Genomic DNA, 18402 nt, shown 5'->3' on the forward strand with positions numbered 1-18402 from the left:
AAGGACAGAAAAAATGGGCAAGGCAAAGTGCCAGGGAGAAGAACCCTGAGCAGAGCACCACGACAGGAAAATTTTCCACGTCCTGTGGTAGATCTTGGCGGACGTTGGTTTCCTAGCCTGTCTCATAGTGGCAATGACGTCTTGAGATAACCCTGAAGACGCTAGGATCCAGGACTCAATGACCACACAGTCAGGTTGAGGGCCACAGAATTGAGATGGAAAAAACGGCCCTTGAGACAGCAAGTCTGGTCGGTCTGGTAGTGCCCACGGTTGGCCGACCGTGAGATGCCACAGATCCGGGTACCACGACCTCCTCGGCCAGTCTGGAGCGACGAGGATGACGCGGCGGCAGTCGGCCCTGATCTTGCGTAACACACTGGGCAACAGTGCCAGCGGAGGAACACATAAGGGAGCTGAAACTGCGACCAATCCTGAACTAAGGCGTCTGCCGCCAGAGCTCTGGGATCTTGAGACCGTGCCATGAACGTCGGTACCTTGTTATTGTGCCGGGACGCCATGAAGTCGACGTCCGGCACCCCCCAGCGGCAACAGATCTCCTGAAACACGCCCGGGTGAAGGGACCATTCCCCTGTGTCCATGCCCTGGCGACTGAGATAATCCGCTTCCCAGTTTTCCACGCCTGGAATGTGAACTGCAGAGATGGTGGATGCCGTGGCTTCCACCCACATCAAAATCCGCCGGACATCCTGGGAGGCTTGCCGACTGCGTGTGCCGCCTTGGTGGTTGATGTCTGCCACCACTGTGGAATTGTCTGACTGAATTCTGATCTGCTTGCCTTCCAGCCACTGCTGGAACGCTTTCAGGGCAAGATACACTGCCCGTATTTCCAGAACATTGATCTGAAGCGAGGACTCTTGCTGGGTCCACGTACCCTAAGCCCTGTGGTGGAGAAAAACCGCTCCCCACCCTGACAGACTCGCGTCCGTCGTGACTACTTCCCAGGATGGGGGTAGGAAAGATTTCCCCTTCGCTAATGAAGTGGGAATAAGCCACCACCGAAGGGAAGCTTTGGTCGTCTGAGAGAGGGAGACTGTCCTGACGAGGGACGTCGGCTTCCTGTCCCATTTGCATAGGATGTCCCATTGAAGGGGACGCAGGTGAAATTGCGCGAAAGGGACTGCCTCCATTGCTGTCACCATCTTCCCCAGGAAGTGCGTGAGGCACCTCACGGGGTGTGACTGGCCTTGAAGGAGAGATTGTACCCCTTTCCGTAGTGACTGCTGTTTGATCAGCGGAAGCTTCACTATCGCTGAGAGTATGAAACTTCGTGCCAAGATATGTCAGCGATTGGGCCGGTGTCAGATTTGACTTTGGAAAATTGATGATCCACCCGAAACCCTGGAGAGTCTCCAGGGTAGCGTCAAGGCTGCGTTGGCATGCCTCTAGAGAGGGTGCCTATCCATTACAATTAATAACATCACGCTCTCCCCAGCACCCAAAGTTCGGTGCCTCGGAGTGACCTTTGACTCTGCCCTGTCCTTCATACCGCACATCCAATCCCTCACCACCTCCTGCCGTTTTCAACTCAAAAATATCTCCAGAATCCGCCCTTTTCTCAATCCCCAATCTACAAAAATTCTAGTGCACGCCCTCATAATCTCCCGCATCGACTACTGCAACATCCTCCTCTGTGGTCTCCCTGCTAACACACTTGCCCCTCTCCAGTCCATCCTTAACTCTGCTGCCCGACTGATCCACCTCTCTCCTCAATACCACCCCGCGTCTCCTCTCTGCAAGTCCCTCCACTGGCTCCCAATCTTCCACCGTATCCAATTCAAATTACTAACACTGACCTACAAAGCTATCCATAATCTGTCTCCTCCATATATCTCTGAACTAATCTCTCGCTACACTCCAAAACGTAACCTCCGGTCCTCCCAAGATCTCCTTCTATCCTCCTCTCTCATTCGCTCCTCATGCAACCGACTCCAAGACTTCTCCCGAGCATCCCCAGTCTCCTGGAACTCACTGCCTCAACACGTCAGACTATCTACTACACTCGCAAGCTTCAAACGGAACCTAAAGACTCATCTGTTCAGAAATGCCTATAACCTTCAATGACCTCACTGCTTCACCACCGTGCGGAGCTGCCGCCCCACCACCGTGCAGAGCTGCCGCCCCACCACCGTGCGGAGCTGCCGCCCCACCACCGTGCGGAGCTGCCGCCCCACCACCGTGCGGAGCTGCCGCCCCACCACCGTGCGGAGCTGCCGCCCCACCACCGTGCGGAGCTGCCGCCCCACCACCGTGCGGAGCTGCCGCCCCACCACCGTGCGGAGCTGCCGCCCCACCACCGTGCGGAGCTGCCGCCCCACCTACACCCCACCTACTGTCTCCTCCCCAAAATCCTTTAGGATGTAAGCCCGCAAGGGCAGGGCCCTCTTCCCCCTGTGCTAGTCTGTCTATTGTAACGTGTACATGTATTCTGTATGTAACCCCCTCATGTACAGCACCATGGAATCAATGGTGCTCTATAAATAAACAATAATAATAATAATAATAATAATCAGCAGATCGTCCAAATACTGGATCACCGAGTGACCCAGGGAGTGTAGGACCGCTACTACAGTAGCCATAACCTTGGTGAAAACCCGTGGGGCTGTTGCCAGGCCGAACGGCAGTGCCACGAATTGCAGGTATTCGTGTCCTGTGGCGAAGCGCAAGAAGCGCTGGTGCTCTGGAGCAATCGGTACATGGGGATAAGCATTTTTGATATCGATTGATGCAAGGAAATCTCCTTGGGACATTGAGGCGATGACGGAGCGGAGGGATTCCATCCGGAACCGCCTGGTTTTTACCCGTCTGTTGAGCAGTTTCAGGTCCAGGACCGGGCGGAAAGACCCGTCCTTCTTTGAGACCACCAACAAGTTGGAGTAAAAAACCGTGGCTCTGTTGCTGAAGAGGAACAGGGATCACCCCTCCTTCAGCCGTCAGAGTGCGCCGCGCCTGCAGAGGAGCCTCGGCTCGCTCGGGAGGCAGGGATGACCTGAAGAATCGAGTCGGGGGACGAGAGGTGAACTCTATCTTGTAACCGTGAGACAGAATAACTCTCACCCAGCGGTCTTTTATTTGTGGCAGCCCGGTGTCGCAAAAGCGGGAGAGCCTGCCACCGACCGAGGATGCTACTAGCGGAGGCCGAAAGTCATGAGGAAGCCGCTTTGTTAGCGGCGCCCCCGGTGGTCTGTTTAGGACGTGACTTAGACCGCCATGCATCAGAGCTCCTTTGTCTTTGTGAGACCTTGTGGACGAGGAGAATTGGGACCTGCCCGCGCCCCGAGAGGAGCGAAACCTCGACTGCCCTCTCCTCTGTTGGGATATGTTTGGTTGGGACTGGGTTAAGGATGTATCCTTTCCCTTGGATTGTTTGATGACTTCATCCAGACGCTCGCCAAACAACCTGACGCCACAAATTGGCAAACTGGTTAAGCGCTTTTTTTGGAAGCAGAATCTGCCTTCCATTCCCGTAGCCATAAGGCCCTGCGGAGTACCACCGAATTGGCGGCCGCAACCGCCGTACAGCTCGCAGAGTCCAGGACAGCACTAATAGCGTTGCCGAGGTTTGGGAGGTAATGGATGCCACTTGTGGCGCGGCCGTGCATGTGGCTGCTTCAATTTGCGCTTGACCTGCTGAGATAGCTTGTAGCGCCCATACGGCTGCGAATGCTGGGACAAAAGAAGCTCCGATAGCTTCATAGATGGATTTCAACCAGAGCTCCATCTGCCCGTCAGTGGCATCTTTGAGCGAGGCTCCATCTTCCACTGCAAGTAATGATCTAGCCGCCAGTCTGTGAGATTGGAGGGTCCACTCTGAGACACCGAGTCCAACCTTTAACCACGTCAGGTGGAAAAGGACAACGTGTATCCTTAAGGCGCTAAGAAAAAACGCTTATCTGGACAAACATGGTGATTCTGGACTGCCTCTCTGGAATCCGAATGGTCTAGAAACATACTCGGTGTACGCTTGGGGAACCTGAAGCGGAATTACTCCTGCTGATAATCTGACTCCTCCGCCGGAGGAGCTGAGGGAGAAATATCCAGCATTTGATTGATGGACGCAATAAGATCGTTCACTATGGCGTCCCCGTCTGGAGTATTACGATTGAGAGCGCCCTCAGGATCAGAATCCTGATCAGCTGTCTCCGCATCATCAACCGGAGATTCCCCCCGCTGAGACCCTGAACAACATGATGTCGAGGAAAATTCTAAGCGAGCCCGCTTAGTCGGTCTGGGGCTGGGGTCTAAGTCAGAACCCTCAGCCTGGAATGTATCCCGGGAGGACATTGTTGGTCCAATTGAGGGGGGCCAGGGAACAATGGTTCAACAGAGTCCCTTTGCTGAGATACCGGCCTGGACTGCAAGGCTTCTAGTATCTCAGCCATAGTCTCAGAGAGTTTTGCAAACTCCATCCCCGTCACTAAGGACCGTGTCAACAGGTGTCTCCCCCTGGGCCCCTCTTAGCAGATGCTCTGGCTGAAGAAGAGTCACAGGGGCCACACATTGCACACAATGAGTGTCAATGGGACCTGCCGGCAGCTGGGTCGTACAAGCGGCGCAGGCAGCATAATAATCCTGTTTTTTGGCACCCCTGTCTTTGTGGGCGCCATGCTATTGTTTTCCCTGATTAACACAAAAGGGTAAATAGCCATAATGAACTGTGCTCATACAGTGTAAAGTATATAGTAATAACACAGAATGTATCAATACACTACAGCACCATGGGGCTAACACCACAGGTGCTGCTTACCAGCCGCCTAAAGCGGTTGTGAGGCCACCAGAGACCGTGTCTGGGTTTCCCAGGGTTTGTCCCTCTCTGCAGCGTCGGAGGAGCTGACAGGAAATGGCTGCGGCGTCCTGACGAGAGGGGGGAGCCGTGGGCGTCACACACAGTGCACAGTGAGGGGAGTGGAGTATGCAAAGCATGCTCCAGCCCTCATGCTGCTCGTTTGTCCCTCTCTTCCGTGCAGCGTCCCGCCCTTCCCCTGCCTGTCAGGGCTGTGGGCGGGAAAAAGGAAGCTAGGCCGCAAGAAAGCCGGGGACTCGAGTATAAGCGTCGCCGCCGTAAAAGCGCGGCCGACGCCGAAGTCCCCGGCGAACTACAAGTCCCAGCCGCGCCGCAGTTTCACATGGCAGCGGCGGTTAGCGCGGTAGCCCCTACATATAAACACACTCAGCGACGCTGAGTGTGTAATGGCACATATAGACCCGGTCAGCGCCGCGGTCCCCGGTGCACTAGCACACCCAGCAAAGCTGAGGTGTTGCCGTGCGCGGTCCCTACAGGGATACAGAGTACCTTCAAGATGCAGGGCCATGTCCCTGAACGGAACCCGGCTCCTATCCAGCAGTCTCCTGTGGATGAAGCACGGTCTCAGTGCCTGGAGACCGATAGGATCCCACTTCACCCAGAGCCCTGAGGGGGATGGGGAAGGAAAGCAGCATGTGGGCTCCAGCCTCCGTACCCGTAATGGATACCTCAACCTTAACAACACCGCCGACAAGAGTGGGGTGAGAAGGGAGCATGCTGGGGGCCCTATATGGGCCCACTTTTCTTCCATCCGACCTGGTCAGCAGCTGCTGCTGACCAATCTGTGGAGCTGTGCTGTGCATGTCTGCCTCCTTCGCACAAAGCATAAAAACTGAGGAGCCCATGGGAGCACGGGGGGTGTATAGGCAGAAGGGGAGGGGCTTAACACTTTTGAGTGTAATACTTTGTGCTGCCTCCGGAGGCATAGCCTATACACCCAATTGTCTGGGTCTCCCAATAGAGCGACAAAGAAAAAATTAGCTGTGCGCACACTGCATTTTTTTCTTAAGAAAATTCTTTCAGTAGATTTTCTTAAGAAAAAGAAAGCTGCAGAAAAGAAGTGACATGCTCAAACTGCGTTATTTCACTCCATTGACTGTAATCGTGAAATAGCGCAGGAATAACGCAGGTAGCAAGTGATGTGCGTTATTCCTGTGTTATTCCTGCGTTATACATGCGTTATACCTGCGTTATTCCGCGTTTTTGGGACATTGTGTACTTCCCTGCCCTGTGTTTTGCAGGGAAGTGATGTCACTAGGACAGGAAGAAGAAGAGGAAAAAAAAAAAGCGTGTGCTCCGCTGTGTTTTTACCTTCCAGCCAGGTAAACACACAGCGGCGGTCCGGTATTCTCAGGCTGGGGAGAGCGAGGGACAGGGTTAATGCCCCCTCCCGCAGCCGAGAATATCAGCCGCAGCTGCCCCGGAACTGTCGCATCCATTATGCGACAGTCCCGGCGTGTTACCGGCTCCTCCAGATGCCGTGATGCTGGGGCAATCCAGGTAATATGGAGTTAACGGCAACTAATAGCTGCCGCTAAGTCCAAGATTAGTGATGGCAGCGTCTATGACACGCTGTCACTAATCTGAAAGTGAAAGTAAAGAAACACACACACCGAATTATCCTTTATTTTGAATAAAAGACAAAAAGCCCCTCTTTCTCCAGTGTATTAACCCCTCCCAGACACAGCTCCGACGTAATCCACAGCGATGTCCCACGGCGCTTCCAGCCCTGCTCCAGCCGCGTCTGACAGTTCTCCACGGGTCAGTGAGCGAGTGCTGAATGCGGCTCCTGCGCGAGGTGCAGAGGTGACTTCAGGACATTTCTCACGGCCGCTGATGTGAACACATTACCGGCCATGAGAAGTGCAGTGTGTGGGGGGGAAACATCATAAATAAAGCTGGAATATCTATCCCTCTATTATCTATCTATCTATCCCCCTAAATATCTATTATCTATCTATATCTATCTATCTTTCTATATTATCTATCCCTCTGTCGATCTATCATCTGTCTATCTATCCCTCTATCTTTCTATATTATCTATTATCTATCTTATCTATCTATTCCCCTAAATATCTATTATCTATGTATCATATCTATCTCTGTATTATCTATTTTTTTTTTCATTTTCAATGTGCTTTATTGCTGTAAAGGCAATAAAAAACGCAGGGACCAACATGAAAAAAACGCACCTGCTTTATTTTTCTAGTGTGAACATAGCCTTAATATACAGTGGCATGTAAAGGCTTGGGCACCCCTAGTCAAAATTACTGCTATTGTGAACAGCTAAGCAAGTTGAAGATTAAATGATCTCTGAAAGGCATGAAGTTAATGATGACACCTTCCTTTGTATTTTAGGGGAATATATATATATATATATATATATATATATATATATATATATATATATATATATATATATATATATATATATATATATATATATATATATATATATATATATATATATATACACATACACATATACATATATACACATACACAATGTTTTGCATTTTTAAATTAACAAAAATGGAAAATGGGTCGATTCAAAAGTTTGGGCACCCTACACAGTACCTAGTAGCACCCCCTTTGGCAAGTATCATAGCTTATAAACGCTTTTAGTAGCCAACCAAGAGTGCTTGAATTCTTATTTGAGAGATTTTCATCCATTCTTACTTGGAAAAGTCTTCCAGTTCTGTGAGATTCCGGAGTCGTCTTACACGCACTGCTCTTTTGAGGTTTAGCCACAGATTTTCAATGATGTTCAGATCAGGGGCCATTGTAAAACCTTCAGCTTGCACCTTTTGATGTCGTCTATTATGGATTTTCACATGTGTTTAGGATAATATCCATTTGTGGAAGCCATCCTCTTTTCAACTTCAGCTTTTTTACATATAGCGGTATGTTTGCATCAAGAATTAGTTGAAATTTCATTGAATCCATTCTTTCTTCTACCCTTAAAATGTTCTCCATGCCTTTGGCTGCAGCAGAACCCCACCACATGATTGATCCACCCCCATGGTTAATGGTTGATGAGATACTCTTTTCTTGAAATTCTGTGTCCTTTTTTCTCCACATCAATCATTGTGGCCAACGAGTTCTTTTTTAACCTCATCCCTTCACAGGACTTGTTTCCAAAATACATCATCTTCTTTAGATGTTATTTTGCATACTTCTGAATTTTATGATAAAAATGCAGGAGAGGTTTTCTTCTGATGACTGTTCCATGAAGGCCATATTTGTGCAGATGTCTCTGGAGTTGTGGTACATTGTGTGGTACTGTTCAGAGTCTGCTAAATCTTCCTGAAGGTCTTTTGCAGGCAATCAGGGGTTCTGATTTGCCTCTCTAGCAATCCTACGAGCAGCTCTCACAGAAATTTTGCTTGGTTTTCCAGACCTTATCTTGACCTCTACTCTTAATCGTAACTGACATTTCTTAATTACATTTCAAACTGAGGAAAGGGCAACTTGAAAACACTTTGCTATCTTCTTATAGCTTTCTCCTGCTTTGTGGGCCCCCACCATTTTCATTTTCAGAGTGCTAGGCAGCTGCTTAGAAGAAGCCATGGCTGCTGTTTTTTTTGGCAGAAGTTTAAAGGAGGCTTGGTTTTTATAAAGCTATGAAATTTGCATTACCTGGCATTTACTAATGATGATAGTGAACAAGCTATAACCCTAACAGGCTAAATAAGGTCTGAAATCTTGGTCAAGGTTATCTGAGCACACAAATCTCCAAGGGTGCCCAAACTTTTGCATCGGCCCATTTTCCTTTTTGTAATTTTTAAAATGTAAAAGATGAAAATACATTTTTTTTTTGCTTAAAATGCAAAGGAAATGTGTGATCTTTAACTTTATGCCATTTAGAGATCATTTCATCATCAACTTGCTTAACTGTTCACAATAACACTAATTTTGACCAGGGGTGCACAAACTTTTACATGCCACTGTAATTAGTCTAAAATAGACAATAGACAAAGTGATCCTTCACCTATTAAAACAGAGATTGTTCCAGCCACCCGACAACTCAAACTTATCGAGCACGACTAATTATATTAAAGGTTATGTTTTAATAACACATGGTGCTACATTGATTTGGATTTACATGTAAGATCTAGATATTGGATACCTATTGATGATCAGCAATTGCTTTTTTCAAAGCAACAATTAGGACTTAAAGTGATAGGCTGGGGCCACACGGGCACTACTGCGATCCACTTGCATGAGACTCGGCTCGTGCTGGCAGTACAGCAGAGCCGAGTGTCATGCCTGTGTCCTTGCAACTGAGGTCCGTTCGTGCGAGCAGACCTCAGCTGCGGGGGGCGGGCCGGCACTCAGGAGGGGAGGGAGGGATTTCTCTCCCTCTCTCCTGTGTAGCCGGGTATTGCCATTCTCGCACTGCACTAGCAGTACACCGGTGTACCGCGAGTGCAGTGCGATTTTTCTCTCGCCCCATTCACTTGAATGGGTGCGAGAGAAAGAGACTCAGCTTACAATCGCAGCATGCTGCGATTGTTTTCTCAGTCCGATTAGGGCTGAGAAAATAATCGCCCATGTGTGCTGACACACAGGCTAGAATTGGTCCGAGGGGAATGCGATGTTTTATCGCACTCCACTCGCACCGATTTTCTCGCCGTGTGGCTTAGCCCTTACTCCCATCTCCAAGATACTATCTCAATATGTAGTAGGTGTAATAATAATATTAGCAAATACCTATAATTAGAAATGTAGTATAGTTCTTTTTTAGTCATTATGTTGCTTACCTCACGTGAAAGGCATTGCAGGACCTTAGGTATCCATGATTATGACTACTAGCAATTAACTGACAATATGCGTGGTCGTAAGCATGGATACCCAATGTCCATGCAATGCACTAATCATGAGGTAAGTGACATAGCTTTTCATAAGAACCATAATACATTTCTAAATGGAGGGATTTACTATTATTATTACACCTACTGCATATTCGGATAGGATCTTTGAGATGGGAATACCCTTTTAAAGGGAACCTGTCAGGTGCAATATGCACCCAGAACCTCGAGCAGTTCTGGGTGTATATTGCTAATCCCTGCCTAACTGTCCCTGTATACACTAGCATAGATAAAGAGATCTTTAAAAAGAAGGGAATTTTGTTTACTTACCGTAAATTCCTTTTCTTCTAGCTCCAATTGGGAGACCCAGACAATTGGGGTGTATAGGCTATGCCTCCGGAGGCCGCACAAAGTATTACACTAAAAGTGTAAAGCCCCTCCCCTTCTGCCTATACACCCCCCGTGCTCCCACGGGCTCCTCAGTTTTGGTGCAAAAGCAAGAAGGAGGAAAAGAATTATAAACTGGTTTAAAGTAAATTCAATCCGAAGGAATATCGGAGAACTGAAACCATTCAACATGAACCAACATGTGTCCACACAAAAAAACAGGGGCGGGTGCTGGGTCTCCCAATTGGAGCTAGAAGAAAAGGAATTTACGGTAAGTAAACAAAATTCCCTTCTTCTTTGTCGCTCCATTGGGAGACCCAGACAATTGGGACGTCCAAAAGCAGTCCCTGGGTGGGTAAAATAATACCTCGTAATAGAGCCGTAAAACGGCCCCTTCCTACAGGTGGGCAACCGCCGCCTGAAGGACTCGTCTACCTAGGCTGGCATCCGCCGAAGCATAGGTATGCACCTGATAGTGTTTCGTGAAAGTGTGCAGGCTCGACCAGGTAGCTGCCTGACACACCTGCTGAGCCGTAGCCTGGTGCCTCAAAGCCCAGGACGCGCCCACGGCTCTGGTAGAATGGGCCTTCAGCCCTGAGGGAACCGGAAGCCCAGCAGAACGGTAAGCTTCGAGAATTGGTTCCTTGATCCACCGAGCCAGGGTTGATTTGGAAGCCTGTGACCCTTTACGCTGGCCAGCGACAAGGACAAAGAGTGCATCCGAGCGGCGCAGGGGCGCCGTCCGAGAAATGTAGAGCCTGAGTGCTCTCACCAGATCTAACAAGTGCAAATCCTTTTCACATTGGTGAACCGGATGAGGACAAAAAAAAGGTAAGGAGATATCCTGATTGAGATGAAAGGGGGATACCACTTTAGGGAGAAATTCCGGAACCGGACGCAGAACCACCTTGTCCTGGTGAAACACCAGGAAAGGGGCTTTGCATGACAGCGCTGCTAGCTCAGACACTCTCCGAAGTGAAGTGACTGCTACTAGAAAAACCACTTTCTGCGAAAGGCGTGAGAGAGAAATATCTCTCATTGGCTCGAATGGTGGTTTCTGAAGAACCATCAGCACCCTGTTCAGATCCCAGGGTTCTAACGGCCGCTTGTAAGGAGGAACGATGTGACAAACCCCCTGCAGGAACGTGCGTACCTGTGGAAGTCTGGCTAGGCGCTTCTGGAAAAACACAGAGAGCGCTGAGACTTGTCCCTTAAGGGAGCCGAGCGACAAACCCTTTTCCAGTCCAGATTGAAGGAAGGACAGAAAGGTGGGCAAGGCAAAAGGCCAGGGAGAAAAACCCTGAGCAGAGCACCACGACAGGAACATTTTCCACGTCCTGTGGTAGATCTTGGCGGACGTTGGTTTCCTAGCCTGTCTCATAGTGGCAATGACGTCTTGAGATAACCCTGAAGACGCTAGGATCCAGGACTCAATGGCCACACAGTCAGGTTGAGGGCCGCAGAATTCAGATGGAAAAACGGCCCTTGAGATAGCAAGTCTGGTCGGTCTGGTAGTGCCCACGGTTGGCCGACCGTGAGATGCCACAGATCCGGGTACCACGACCGCCTCGGCCAGTCTGGAGCGACGATGATGACGCGGCGGTACTCGGCCCTGATCTTGCGTAACACTCTGGGCAACAGTGCCAACGGAGGAAACACATAAGGGAGCTGAAACTGCGACCAATCCTGAACTAAGGCGTCTGCCGCCAGAGCTCTGGGATCTTGAGACCGTGCCATGAACGTCGGTACCTTGTTGTTGTGCCGGGACGCCATGAGGTCGACGTCCGGCACCCCCCAGCGGCAACAGATCTCCTGAAACACGTCCGGGTGAAGGGACCATTCCCCTGCGTCCATGCCCTGGCGACTGAGATAATGTGCTTCCCAGTTTTCCACGCCTGGGATGTGAACTGCAGAGATGGTGGAGGCCGTGGCTTCCACCCACATCAAAATCCGCCGGACTTCCTGGAAGGCTTGCCGACTGCGTGTGCCGCCTTGGTGGTTGATGTATGCCACCGCTGTGGAATTGTCCGACTGAATTCGGATCTGCTTGCCTTCCAGCCACTGCTGGAACGCTTTCAGGGCAAGATACACTGCCCGTATTTCCAGAACATTGATCTGAAGCGAGGACTCTTGCTGGGTCCACGTACCCTGAGCCCTGTGGTGGAGAAAAACCGCTCCCCACCCTGACAGACTCGCGTCCGTCGTGACCACCTCCCAGGATGGGGGTAGGAAGGATTTCCCCTTCGATAATGAAGTGGGAAGAAGCCACCACCGAAGGGAAGCTTTGGTCGCCTGAGAGAGGGAGACGTTCCTGTCGAGGGACGTCGGCTTCCTGTCCCATTTGCGTAGGATGTCCCATTGAAGAGGACGCAGGTGAAACTGCGCGAAAGGGACTGCCTCCATTGCTGCCACCATCTTCCCCAGGAAGTGCATGAGGCGCCTCAAGGGGTGTGACTGGCCTTGAAGGAGAGATTGTACCCCTTTCTGTAGTGACCGCTGCTTGATCAGCGGAAGCTTCACTATCGCTGAGAGGGTATGAAACTCCATGCCAAGGTATGTCAGCGATTGGGCCGGTGTCAGATTTGACTTTGGAAAATTGATGATCCACCCGAAACTCTGGAGAGTCTCCAGGGTAGCGTCGAGGCTGTGTTGGCATGCCTCTTGAGAGGGTGCCTTGATCAACAGATCGTCCAAGTACGGGATCACCGAGTGACCCTGAGAGTGGAGGACCGCTACTACAGTAGCCATAACCTTGGTGAAAACCCGTGGGGCTGTTGCCAGGCCGAACGGCAGTGCCACGAACTGCAGGTGTTCGTTTTCTATGGCGAAGCGCAAGAAGCGCTGGTGCTCTGGAGCAATCGGTACGTGGAGATAAGCATCTTTGATATCGATCGATGCAAGGAAATCTCCTTGGGACATTGAGGCGATGACGGAGCGGAGGGATTCCATCCGGAACCGCCTGGTCTTTACGTGTTTGTTGAGAAGTTTCAGGTCCAGGACAGGACGGAAAGACCCGTCCTTCTTTGGGACCACAAACAAGTTGGAGTAAAAACCGTGGCCCTGTTGCTGAAGAGGAACAGGGACCACCACTCCTTCTGCCTTCAGAGTGCCCAGCGCCTGCAGAAGAGCCTCGGCTCGCTCGGGAGGCGGGGATGACCTGAAGAATCGAGTCGGGGGACGAGAGGTGAACTCTATCTTGTAACCGTGAGACAGAATGTCTCTCACCCAACGGTCTTTTACCCGTGGCAGCCAGGTGTCGCAAAAGCGGGAGAGCCTGCCACCGACCGAGGATGCGGAGTGAGGAGGCCGAAAGTCATGAGGAAGCCGCTTTGGTAGCGGTAGCTTTGGTCTTTTTAGGACGTGACTTAGACCGCCATGCATCAGAGTTCCTTTGATCTTTCTGAGGCCTTTTGGACGAGGAGAATTGGGACCTGCCCGCGCCCCGAAAGGACCGAAACCTCGACTGCCCCCTCCTCTGTTGGGGTATGTTCGGTTTGGGCTGGGGTAAGGATGTATCCTTTCCCTTGGATTGTTTGATGATTTCATCCAAACGCTCGCCAAACAATCGGTCGCCAGAAATTGGCAAACTGGTTAAGCGCTTTTTGGAAGCAGAATCTGCCTTCCATTCCCGTAGCCACAAGGCCCTGCGTAGTACCACCGAATTGGCGGCTGCAACCGCCGTACGGCTCGCAGAGTCCAGGACAGCATTAATAGCGTAAGACGCAAATGCCGATGTCTGAGTGGTTATGGACGCCACCTGTGGCGCGGACGTGCGTGTGGCTGCGTCAATTTGCGCTTGACCTGCTGAGATAGCTTGTAGCGCCCATACGGCTGCGAATGCTGGGGCAAAAGAAGCGCCGATAGCTTCATAGATGGATTTCAACCAGAGCTCCATCTGCCTGTCAGTGGCATCTTTGAGTGAAGCCCCATCTTCCACTGCAAGTATGGATCTAGCTGCCAGTCTGGAGATTGGAGGATCCACTTTGGGACACTGAGCCCAACTTTTGACCACGTCAGGGGGAAAGGGATAACGTGTATCCTTAAGGCGCTTAGAAAAACGCTTATCTGGACAAGCATGGTGATTCTGGACTGCCTCTCTGAAATCAGAGTGGTCCAGAAACATACTAGGTGTACGCTTGGGAAACCTGAAACGGAATTTCTCCTGCTGAGAAGCCGACTCCTCCGCCGGAGGAGCTGAGGGAGAAATATCCAGCATTTGATTGATGGACGCAATAAGATCGTTCACTATGGCGTCCCCGTCAGGAGTATCAAGATTGAGAGCGGCCTCAGGATCAGAATCCTGATCAACTGTCTCCGCTTCATCAACCAGAGATTCCCCCCTCTGAGACCCTGCACAATATGATGATGTCGAGGGAAATTCTAAGCGAGCTCGCTTAGTCGGTCTGGGGCTGGGGTCTGTGTCAGAACCCTCAGCCTGGGACCCATGAGATACCCCGGGAGGACATTGTTGGTCCAACTGAGGTGGGCCAGGGAACAAAGATTCAACAGAGTCCCTGTGCTGAGATACCGGCCTGGAATGCAAGGCTTCTAGTATCTTAGCCATAGTCTCAGAGAGTTTTGCAAACTCCGTCCCCGTCAGCTGGACAGTGTCAGCAGGTGGCTCCCCCTGGGCCCCTCTTAGCAGAGGCTCTGGCTGAGTAAGTGCCACAGGGGCCGAACAGTGCACACAATGAGGGTCAGTGGAACCTGCCGGTAGCGGGGTCGTACATGCGGCGCAGGCAGCATAATAAGCCTGTGTTTTGGCACCCCTGCCTTTCGTGGGCACCATGCTATTATCTTCCCTGAGCAACACAATAGGGTATATAGCCAGAATCAACTGTGCACCATACAGTGTAAAATATATATACCATAAACATATAATGTTACACTACTGCACAATGGGGCTAGCACCACAGGTGCTGCTTACCACCCGCTTAAAGCGGTTGTGAGGCCACCAGAGTCCCTGCCTGGGTCTCCCAGACTTTGTCCCCCTCTGCAGCGTCCGAGGAGCTGACAGGAATGGCTGCCGGCGTCCTGAGGAGAGGAGGGAGCCGTGGGCGTGACCCAGAAAGTGCGGGAACTGGTGCCCGCACTGTGCACAGTGAGGGGGGTGGAGTATGCAAAGCATGCTCCAGCCCTCAGTGCTGCTCGTTCTGTGCAGCGTCCCGCCCTTCCCCTGCCTGTCAGGGCTGGGGGTGGGAGGAAAAGAAACTAGGCCGCAAAAAGCCGGGGACTCTAGTAATAAACGCGGCCGCCGTAAAAGCGAGGCCGGCGCGGAAGTCCCCGGCGCACTACAAGTCCCAGCCGCGCCGCGGTGTTTCCATGGCAGCGGCGGTCAGTGCGGCAGTCCCTATACATAAACACACTCAGCAACGCTGAGTGTGTAATGGCACATATTAACCCGGTCAGCGCCGCGGTCCCCGGTGCACTAGCACACCCAGCAAAGCTGGAGTGTTGCTGTGCGCTGTCCCCACAGGGATACAGAGTACCTCCAAGTAGCAGGGCCATGTCCCTGAACGATACCCGGCTCCTATCCAGCAGGCTCCACAGGAGTTGTGGATGAAGCACGGTCTCAGTGCCTGGAGACCGATAGGATCCCACTTCACCCAGAGCCCTAAGGGGGATGGGGAAGGAAAACAGCATGTGGGCTCCAGCCTCCGTACCCGCAATGGATACCTCAACCTTAACCACACCGCCGACAAGAGTGGGGTGAGAAGGGAGCATGCTGGGGGCCCTATATGGGCCCACTTTTCTTCCATCCGATATAGTCAGCAGCTGCTGCTGACCAATCTGTGGAGCTGTGCGTGCATGTCTGCCTCCTTCGCACAAAGCAAAAAACTGAGGAGCCCGTGGGAGCACGGGGGGTGTATAGGCAGAAGGGGAGGGGCTTTACACTTTTAGTGTAATACTTTGTGCGGCCTCCGGAGGCATAGCCTATACACCCCAATTGTCTGGGTCTCCCAATGGAGCGACAAAGAAAAGTATTTCTAAAGATCTATTACCGTATGCTAATGAGCGAGGACACTAGCCCCCTGGGTGTTAGTTTCATGGCCAGTCACCCCATTAGCATGTTAGTACGTCCCTGTGGGTGTGCTAATATGCTAATGAATACGCAGCGTCAGAGGATGATCTCACTCACCTCTCTGCTGCACTCGCGTCCGACGAGGGATTTCGGCTCATTGAGCATGACCCCGGAGTTTGGGTCATGTGCACTACTTCAGTTTGAAGCCAGGACGCGTACATCCGGCTTCATAGTGCGCATGACGCAAACTCCGGGGTCATGCTCAATGAGCCGAAATCCCCCGTCAGACATGATGGCAGCGGAGAGGTGAGTGAGATCATCCTAGGACGCTGCGTATTCATTAGCATGTTAGCACACCCACAGGGGTGTACTAACATGCTAATGGGGCGACTGGCTGGGGAACTAACGCCAAGGGGGCCAGTGTCCTCGCTCATTAGCATACGGTAAAAGATCTTTAGAAATACTTTTTCTAAAGATCTCTATCCATGCTACTGTATATAGGGACGGTTAGGCAGAACTGCTCGAGGTGCTGGGTGCATATTGAACCTGACAGGTTCACTTTAATATGTCAATTTATTGCAAAGGGTTAAAAGGAGCAAACCAGCACTTCTCACTTCTGTGTTGGGTGGTGAGCAAAGAAGCATTATTCCTATGAAGACACTGGAAAAAATCTTTTAGGGGCTTGCACTTCTAAATCAGCAGCCATCTTCCCGCGATGAATGGGAAATGCAGTAATACGCTATTCCTCGGGGTACTTACCCATTCTTACAACAGGACAACTCTTTTTGCACTCCTGACGACATTTCTTTGGCTTACATTTGTCATGGTTAACAATTGCTATTCTTGTTAGTTTGTCGGCCATCTTTCATGTATAGTTGGCTGCTCCTGTTTTAGGTAATAATTTTAAAACCTAAAATAAAAAATGGAAATAAATGCCAAATTATAATTCAATTATTTTAAATATAATTCCATTCTAGCTTCATAACTCATTGTGGATCATCGGTAACCCATTAATGAGAGCTGGAGCAGGCTCTTTGGCTCTGTTACACAATTGTCACCTGCCTAGCTGGGATCACATCATTTTGCTGCTTTCAACCGTGACAGCAATATTAAAGGGAACCTGAACCCATGAGCAGTTCTGGGTATATATCGCTAATTCCTGCCTTAGGATATGTGTCCACGCTGCGGAAAATGCGCGGATTTTGCCGCGGATTTCTCGCGGAAAAGCCGCGGATTTTCCGAAAAAAAAATCTGCAGCAGCGGCACTTTCCAGCCATTTCTATGGCATTTTGGAAATGCTGTGCCCATGCTGCGGATTTTTCCGCGGCGGATTTGGTGCGGATTTTGATCCGGAAAAATCTGCAACATGTCAATTATTATTGCGGATTTTGATCCGGATTTTGGCTTTAGAATTGTAGGAAAAAAAAAATTCCGCACCAAAATCCGCGGCAATTCCGCGGCAAATCCGCACCTTTGAAAAGGTGCGGATTTTGCGGGAAAGCCGCGGATTTTGATGCAGAAAAATCTGCAGCAACATTCTCCCGTGGACACATAGCCTTACTGTCCCTGTATACACTAGCATAGATAAAGGGATCATTAAAAAAAAGTATTTCTAAAGATCTTTTACCGTATGCTAATGAGCGAGGACACTAGCCCCCTGGGCGTTAGTTCCCCGACCAGTCGCCCCCATTAGCATGTTAGTACACCCCTGTGGGCATGCTAACATGCTAATGAATGTGCAGCATCAGAGGATGATCTCACTCGCCTCTCCGCTCAATCGTGTCCGGCGGGGAATTTCGGCTCAGTGCACATGACCCCGGAGACTGGGTCATGCGCACTATGAAGCCGGGAGTTTGTGCCTTGGCTTCAAACTGAAGTAGTGCGCATGACCGAACCTCTAGGGTCATGCGCACTGAGCCGAAATCCAGCGTCTGACGCGATGGCGGCGGAGAGATGAGTGAGATCATCCTGTGATGCTGCGTATTAATTAGCATGTTAGCATGCCCACAGGGGTGTACTAACATGCTAATGGAGCCAACTGGCAAGGGGAACTAACGCCCAGGGGACTAGTCCCCCAGCTCATTAGCATACGGTAAAAGATGTTTAGAACTACTTTTGCTAAAGATCCCTTTATCTATGCTAGTGTATACGGGGACAGTTAGGCAGGAATTAGCAATATGCACTCAGAGAATTCAACATGACAGAAGTCACTTTCAACAGCCCCTGGCACCCCAAATGATGCGATGATAGGGTGACAATCTGTTGCAAAAGCATAACTTTAGAAAGGCCTACTTGCTGTAAGATCTCCTATGAAGCTCAACTTGTAGTTGGACATCATAGTAACCAGAGTATTGTATGGG

At 50.6% G+C, this 18402-nt stretch overlaps 1 protein-coding gene across 1 annotated transcript in view; it reads right to left on the reverse strand.

Moving 5' to 3' along the window:
• Positions 1–18402, reverse strand: part of ABCE1 (ATP binding cassette subfamily E member 1) — a 95401-nt gene that overhangs the window by 66201 nt on the left and 10798 nt on the right. The window contains exon 2 of the mRNA XM_075348092.1: positions 16802–16952. Within this exon, the coding sequence (XP_075204207.1) occupies positions 16802–16904 (103 nt within the window). The 5' untranslated portion in view covers positions 16905–16952. The remainder of the gene's footprint in view (positions 1–16801; positions 16953–18402) is intronic.

This window comes from Anomaloglossus baeobatrachus, chromosome 1 (genome assembly GCF_048569485.1).
Source record: "Anomaloglossus baeobatrachus isolate aAnoBae1 chromosome 1, aAnoBae1.hap1, whole genome shotgun sequence".
Taxonomy (NCBI): domain Eukaryota; kingdom Metazoa; phylum Chordata; class Amphibia; order Anura; family Aromobatidae; genus Anomaloglossus; species Anomaloglossus baeobatrachus.